The sequence below is a fragment of the Hippocampus comes genome, unplaced genomic scaffold, assembly GCF_001891065.2.
Source record: "Hippocampus comes isolate QL1 unplaced genomic scaffold, H_comes_QL1_v1.1 scaffold85, whole genome shotgun sequence".
NCBI classification, from domain to species: Eukaryota; Metazoa; Chordata; class Actinopteri; order Syngnathiformes; family Syngnathidae; genus Hippocampus; species Hippocampus comes.
In genome coordinates this window covers 4,864,037-4,871,717 of record NW_017805540.1, presented here as the reverse complement: position 1 = coordinate 4,871,717, position 7,681 = coordinate 4,864,037, and the positions used below count along the sequence as shown (strand labels likewise).

At 41.0% G+C, this 7,681-nt stretch overlaps 1 protein-coding gene across 3 annotated transcripts in view; it reads left to right on the top strand.

Moving 5' to 3' along the window:
* The window catches only part of rock1 (Rho-associated, coiled-coil containing protein kinase 1), a 46,102-nt gene that overhangs the window by 20,131 nt on the left and 18,290 nt on the right, over positions 1-7,681 (top strand). For all 3 annotated transcript variants that reach the window (XR_002169318.1, XM_019878977.1, XM_019878976.1), the window contains exons 3-12: positions 2,310-2,410; positions 3,986-4,123; positions 4,219-4,394; positions 5,236-5,320; positions 5,405-5,549; positions 5,644-5,782; positions 6,204-6,295; positions 7,055-7,214; positions 7,316-7,391; positions 7,461-7,549. Coding sequence is in view for 2 of the 3 variants with exons in the window: in XM_019878977.1 (XP_019734536.1) it covers positions 2,310-2,410; positions 3,986-4,123; positions 4,219-4,394; positions 5,236-5,320; positions 5,405-5,549; positions 5,644-5,782; positions 6,204-6,295; positions 7,055-7,214; positions 7,316-7,391; positions 7,461-7,549 (1,201 nt within the window). In the remaining variant the exon portion in view is untranslated. The remainder of the gene's footprint in view (positions 1-2,309; positions 2,411-3,985; positions 4,124-4,218; positions 4,395-5,235; positions 5,321-5,404; positions 5,550-5,643; positions 5,783-6,203; positions 6,296-7,054; positions 7,215-7,315; positions 7,392-7,460; positions 7,550-7,681) is intronic.

The window sequence follows — 7,681 nt, the reverse complement described above, 5'->3', positions numbered from 1 at the left end:
ATTTCCTCGCTTGATTTTCTTCGTGGTTTCATTGAAGTAAGAATTAATTTACGTTTTTCGGAGGCGGCGATGAACGCCTCTCGAGTGGAACGGAAGAAGGCTGGACAAAGATGTACAGTACCTGTATTTGCTGAGACTGTGAAAACCATTAATAAAGTCTGCGTTTAAAAAAAATAAATAAAACCACAACCAAAGCTCTCCTTTTTTCAACAAATACAGGTGCGTCTTCGTCCGTCTCCTTCCCTTATTTTCTTCCGGTCAACTCGAGAGGCGTTTATGACCGCCTCTGAAAAACGCATTGGCATTTCCTTTATCGTAGCTCCAACAGTACGATCAGACAAGATAAGAAAACCTTTCATAGTCTCACAATGGAGAAATTCCCACTTCACAGCAGCAAAGTTATGAGAGGAAGAAGTAGAAGAACAAAATAAATAAGAGCTGCTGGAAAGGCAGCTACTCTCGCGGCGCCATCTTGAAGTCAAAATAACACAACAAGATGTCAGTCGTAGTTATTTATTCCTTTGTTGTGTATTCACAAATGATGAAATCACAATATAAATTCTCTAGGGGGGGCTATAGAATTTATTTTGTGATCCTCGCTTGCTTTTCAGTTTTGATGTATTATTTTCAATTTTTGTAGTTTCATTGAAGTAATCGTTAGTTTACGTTTTTCGGAGGCGGTCTTGAACGCCCTCGAGTGGAACGGAAGAAGGCACGGAGACAGACAAAGACATACCTGTATTTGTTGAGACTGTTTTGAAAAAATTAACACCACACCCTTTTTTCGGAGCTGCAACACAAACTTATTTAATAAAGCAGCGACACAGTTCACTGAACCAACAGCAAGTTATAACATTGGAAGCATGTCTCCAGGAAGGAGCCATCTTGGAGTCGACGTATTACTGTAATGACCATACAAAAGATGCACCTATATATATATATATATTTAGCCCCGTTTTTTTAATGAACTGTCAGAATGACGTTATAATTTTGACCAGTAGCCAAACAACTGCAGAAGTTGTGACATGTATTAATATTATAATTTCCCCTCTTTTAAAACGTCACTAAAAACCCACCTTGTAGGCCTAAAAATACAGAAACAAACATTCATAGTCGCCTCATTGTGAAGGCCATCCCTTGGCCGCGCTCTGGCCTTTAAACATTTGATCAGGCTAAGTGCAATTGGATGTTTCCTATTTGAATTTCAAGTCGAGTTTCTCCAAACCCTTAGGCAAGGACTGTCGTTAGTCATCCCGTCAATTCTTTTTGCGCCATCACTGTTGTAAGCATCCGAGTGTGTGGCGACATCGTTCATGGATAAGGACAAATGGGCTGATGTGTCTTGTGTTGCCTAAGGGGCTGTCTTCTATTAAATTCGCTTCCCGTTCTTTCCGCACTGATCACATTAGCCTGATTGCTCTGTTCTGTACAGTTAAACGCATTTCCCGTAACACATTCGGAGCATAGTTCCTACAACACCTGCTGGGATTTCACCAGTGGTGGGAAATGAGTCATTCAAAATATTTTTGTGCAATAGCCCAGACTTTTATAAGAGTTTAATTTGGCTTGCCAGGCTCCCATTAATAACAGACCTAAAAACGGCTATTCTTTACCCAACCTAGCAATGTTTCCTTCTTACCCGGTGCATGCATATCAACAAGTGAGTCAAATTTGAGCATTTCCTCTTTTCCGATCAAAGTCAACGAAGGCCATATTCTTGGAAGTCTCTTAAAAAAAGAAAACAAAAAATACCCAAAGCCATGCACTCATGGTGTTTCTGTGGCTCCTCTTACTGAGAAAACCATTGAGGCTGATTATCATAAAATGTGAATATTTTTATTGGCAAATCCTCATGTGTGGTCAACACGGACTTGGGCCAAGCCACGGACTCTGTGACTGTGACCTAAATCGGAACGATAGCCAATTGGGAAGCTCTTGTTGCAAATCTTTTAAGCTATTCACCACAAAAAAAAAAAAATTGACAAGTAGTTATCACCGCACTGTTATTACCAGGTAAGCTAACAGTTAGCTTATCATCTTTGTTTCCTTCTTGTACCACTGCAGCACCTTGCTGCCTTTGACTAAGATTGTGTCCAGTCTGCCATGTTGGTGATCTCCAATACATTTCACACTACAATAGCAGTAAGCACAACCGCATTTATTAAAAAAACAAAAAAAAAACAAAACCCTTGAGGATTGTTATGTGTCACCTGCCTTTTAACATTGTTGAGTAACGAGCACAGCAGCCTAATGTAATAAATCCAACTGCACGTCTTGAAATTGTTAATCTGTTATTTTTCTTCCCGCAGATAAGGATACCATTAGTAAAATCCGTGACCTACGGATGAAAGCGGAAGACTATGAGGTGGTCAAAGTCATTGGGAGAGGTGCATTTGGGGAGGTGCAGCTGGTAAATTGACATTCTTATTCACCTCTTTGACTACACAGTGGAACCTCAAAATGTTGACATGGTACAATTTGGCTGTATACCTGAAATAAACCAAAATAATGATTCAAAAGTCAAAAACTGAAAAGTAGGATGATAATTGAGCAGGAAATGGAAGGTTTTACAACATGGGAATCAAGTCAAGTGAACTACAACTTTATTGTCAAATGCACTGAATGTGCAACATACAGCACAGATGAAATTTCTTCCCTCTCAACCAGAAAACGAGTGGAATGGATCTGGATGCCCATATTGTATATGAGCAATATTGGGATGTGCAATGTGCATCTCTCAACAAAAGATAAGATATGCAGGTTATGAAACAATTCAAGGATGGTTTGATTTGAACGTGGAACGATTAAATTTGGTTTGACTGTAGGATTATGATTTGATTCAATATGGTAGTATGGTATGGTAGTTGAGAGTGTATGATGCAATGACACTTATTTTACATTCATTTGAATGAATTTGTCAATACTGTAAATCAGGGATGCCCAACCTTTTTGACCCAAGATCTACTTTCGATCAACCAACCTACAGCGATCGACCCGTTAACCCACGCCCTTACACACGCACGCATGACATGATGAACAACAGCCATAACAGCCCCTAAGATGAACTAAACAGAAAAATAAAGTCGACACAAAAGTTTGTGAAAAGAAAATCACTGCCTACCTTCGTCGAGACCTGACGCGAAGGCATGGGACGCACTTTTGCCACGTGTTAACGATCGTAGCCCACGTGGACCATTTTAAAATGCTTTTGCCGGCCCTCTAGATTCCCATTCTTTGCCAGTGCCCTCGGTGCATTGTGCATGAAACCAACGCTGAATGAGAATAATAAGAACAATAAAAGAGAGAGCGCAACAGCTCTGATCACAAGCTGCAATTGCTGGCCGCTAGAAACATCCGGTGATGCAGAGGTCATGCGGCATTGTCGGTTAAAGGTGACCTGCTTTTTTAATTTAATTTTATTTTTATGATCGATTTGGGACCAGTCCGCGAGCTACCCGTCCATCGCGATTGACGTATTGGGCTCCCCTGTTGTAAATGTACCGGATCCTTCCAAGATAAGTAAAAGACATATCACAATTAGATTTCAAAAAGGAATGATGCAATTGGGTTTGGTTCGATACATGTGCATCTTTTTCATGAGATGTGCCGACTTCGGTTCTCAGTTTTTTGTTTTTTTTTCCCTTCCACGTGTTATTATAAGAAAAGTGAAAATATGCGGAATGGGATGTTCTGAATGAGCTGAACATTTTGAAGTTGAAGTGGTTTGAATCGGTTAAGAAAATTTAAAGTTTTGGAAATCAAAAATGTAAACAAGTCATAGAATTGTGGTGCACACTGTTTTGTTTTTTTCCCCCTGATGCATCATGTTCAACTTTGGAAGTTACACAGAAAGATGATTTTACATTGTGCCGCTATGAAACTTTTTTTTTTTTTTTTTTTTTTTTGGGGTTTTTTTTTTTAAGTTTTTTTTTTTTTTTTTTTTTTTTGGTGTGATTTTTAACTTCACCCCTTATATCTTCACCAGGTGAGGCACAAAGCCACATGCAAAGTGTATGCCATGAAGTTGCTGAGCAAGTTTGAGATGATCAAAAGGTCAGACTCTGCTTTCTTTTGGGAGGAGAGGGACATCATGGCTTTTGCCAACAGCTCCTGGGTCGTGCAGGTAGGTCCCGACTGCCCAACACCACTTGTTTATACCCGCTCGCTGGCAAAAATAAGCATTCTCTCACACAAGCTCACATTTCGTCCATCTTTCAGCTTTTCTTCGCGTTCCAAGATGACCGCTACCTCTACATGGTGATGGAATACATGCCCGGTGGGGACTTGGTCAACCTCATGAGCAATTACGACGTCCCGGAGAAGTGGGCTCGCTTTTATACAGCCGAGGTGGTGCTGGCGCTGGATGGTATCCATGCCATGGGCTTCATTCATAGGTATCGACAGCTCTTGGTCTTTATTTTCCATCAACGATAGAAATTATGATGAACGACAGCATTTCGAAGCATTGTATATATATCGGAAAGAACAGTCATTGGTTGAAGTTTGCAGCATTAGCAGGTTGTGAAATCAAAAGCTATTTCGATCAAACACATCTTCAAGGTCAAGGAACATTTTAATGGAAGACAAGAGGCACAAGTGAATTTGAGTGTCTGACCTTATGTTGTATATGAGTACTACTGATGGTGTTCCGTTATTTTGGCACAGCGTCTGTCCCAATGTTTTACATTCCATTAGACTCTGACTTACCACTCCAGTGTTGTGCCTTTTTATTTTTACCGTGAGCTCCACCACTGCACAGTATACTATTTTTGGGAAACGAGGACCAAGCCCAATGTTGTTAATCATCAATTCTTTGCAAATTCCACAAATAATTGGCACTCCCTTTGACGTGATTATAATTACCCATAATAATAGTTTAAGCCACTGCTTTGTTATCCTCACAATGAGAGGCGGTACGAGAGGGTGGCTACGTGTTGAGCAATTCGGATTCTCGCCCTTGTAATGACAGTAAAAGTGTAGGTTGTATTTTCGCTCTTGGAGGCAGCGCTTAATCCCCAGGCTGCTGAATTACACTTGTCAATTAGTGTGCGGATCTATGTAAGATACGGCTGCAGTGGACACTTGGTCAAAAACATTTACTTTTTCGTCAAACACAAATACCTTTGTGACTCGAATGGTGGTTAGGCACTGCAGATACTCAACTGTTGGAATACAAACAATGAAAACACCCACTTTTCACACGATGCCCCCTTTAAATAAACATTTATTTTGCAGGGATGTGAAGCCTGACAATATGTTGTTGGACAAAGCGGGCCACTTAAAACTGGCAGATTTTGGCACCTGCATGAAAATGAACAAGGTATTGAATTTGTGTCCTTCTGAATCATGCACTGGATTTATTTTGCAAAGAAACCTGTTAAATATGTGCCGCTTGGTCTTTTAGGATGGTATGGTACGATGCGACACGGCGGTAGGAACACCGGACTACATTTCACCTGAGGTACTGAAATCCCAAGGAGGAGATGGCTACTATGGCAGGGAGTGCGACTGGTGGTCGGTGGGAGTGTTCCTGTATGAAATGCTAGTTGGTGAGTCACTGTGATGGATACAGCATGGAGTAGTGACACCAAGAAGGATACCCATAGCATTTTTTAATTGTAATTTACCAATTTGCTCTTTCAGGCGACACGCCGTTTTACGCAGACTCTCTGGTCGGCACCTACAGCAAAATAATGAACCACAAAAACGCGCTGACCTTCCCCGATGACAGCGACATCTCCAATGATGCCAAGAACCTCATCTGTGCCTTCCTGACGGACAGGTACTGTCCCAGAGCACCCGGGAGCGGGACGCAGTTCTGAGACAATTAGGCACACATCCCTCCCTGTTTACGTTCATGGAATACATAAAAAGTCCAATTTCAAGCCGCCCAATTTCAAGCTTCAACACTGACAATATGGAAAGCAATAATACATAAAACAAAAGGTCTCTTCCCACCATTGATTTTAATAACGGTAATCTCTGTATTTCTTACATGCCGTGGGAAACTATTTTGCGAGCTAGTTTTGGAGACATTTTAAACATTAGGGCGTTTTGGCAAGATATAGGATTCCAAGCTTTTTTTTTGTTATTCACACTACCATGACTGTAGCAATTGAGGGCAAAAGATGTCAATGGTATTATTTGAATCGTGCTCTGTAAATCTAGCCTAAGGTCTAACTGGGACCGAACAATGTCAACAGGGAGGTCCGCCTAGGCCGGAACGGTGTGGATGAGATCAAGAGGCACCCTTTCTTCAAGAATGATCAGTGGACGTGGGAGAACATCAGAGACAGTAAGGACTATCATTACCACTTATAACGTACACTCGGTCTTCAGACTGATCATTGACAGCGCATAGGCCAATCAAGGGCAGACAAAACATTAACTGACACCAGAGCAGGCGGAGATTCGAACTGTAGCAAATCCTGCAGCTGTTGTGCACTCTGAACTGGGTTTATATTTAATTCTTGAATCAGCTAAAGTCAGCACTTTGCCGCAGCTTTTCTGAAAGGCTGACCGGCTTTGCTCCCCGCCGGAGGATTTATTTATTTATTTTTTCACATTGAGATTTATGAACCAGGACCGAAGGGTTGCAAAATTCAAACAAACATTTACCTATTGTGTCTGAGCTCTTGGGGTGTATATAAAAAAAAAAAAATATTGGTATTGGCCTTGGTTTGAAAGTCTCTTGTTCACATATCGGGTACAATGTTAACAAGCAGAAAAAAACTAGTGCTGCGGAACTAATTGACTGTTTAAATGAAACAAACTATTAGCTTTACATTCTCAAATAAATTAAATCTTTTCAAACAAATGTGAAGGAAAAACAAGGAATAATAGATAACCTTAAATATTTTCTTTGTATTAAAGTGCAACATCAATTTGTTATTTTCATAACTATGCAGCTAAGTGCAACAGTAACAGTTTAAATTATTATGGTGTGGGAACTCTGTACGCCTCCGTAGCGTACTGAATGTACCTTGTACATCGAACGTTAGCTTACTTTAGACAAACAGCAAAAGAAAGAGTCCTGAATCTTCTGTCTTTTTAGCGGCTGCCCCAGTGGTGCCCGAGCTGAGCAGTGATGTTGACACCAGTAACTTTGATGACATAGAAGAGGACCGTGGCGAAGAAGAGACTTTTCCAATACCAAAGGCCTTTGTGGGCAACCAGCTGCCCTTTGTGGGCTTCACTTACTACAGCAATCAGCAGTAAGTCCTCCAGAGGCTTCTTACTTTACATGTATTACAAATACTGTGCATCAGGACAAGCATTAACTTGTATTAATTGCGGAATGTGTTTTGCTTTGAAGTCCTCTGCGCAGCTCCACTTCTGCCTCAAAGGCAAGTGACAAACGTAGCAGCTCCACAAAGGAGGACAAAAGTCATGTAAGTTGCGCAGCTATGCTTGTATGTACTCCATCTCCAACATTCTATGACGTGTATTTATCCGTTTAGTTGGAGAACCTGCAGAAAAGAGTCTACCAGCTGGAAGAGCAGCTCCACAGTGAGATGCAGCTGAAGGATGAGTTGGAGCAAAAATGCAGGTGAGTCTCAATGGTTTTTGCCCAGGTTACATAACTACAGTCGCACTTTGACTTGGGAGTACCCCACTTGGTTTATTTAAAAAAAAAAAAAAAAAAAAAAAAAAAGGGTTGTTGCGGCTACCGGGAAGACTG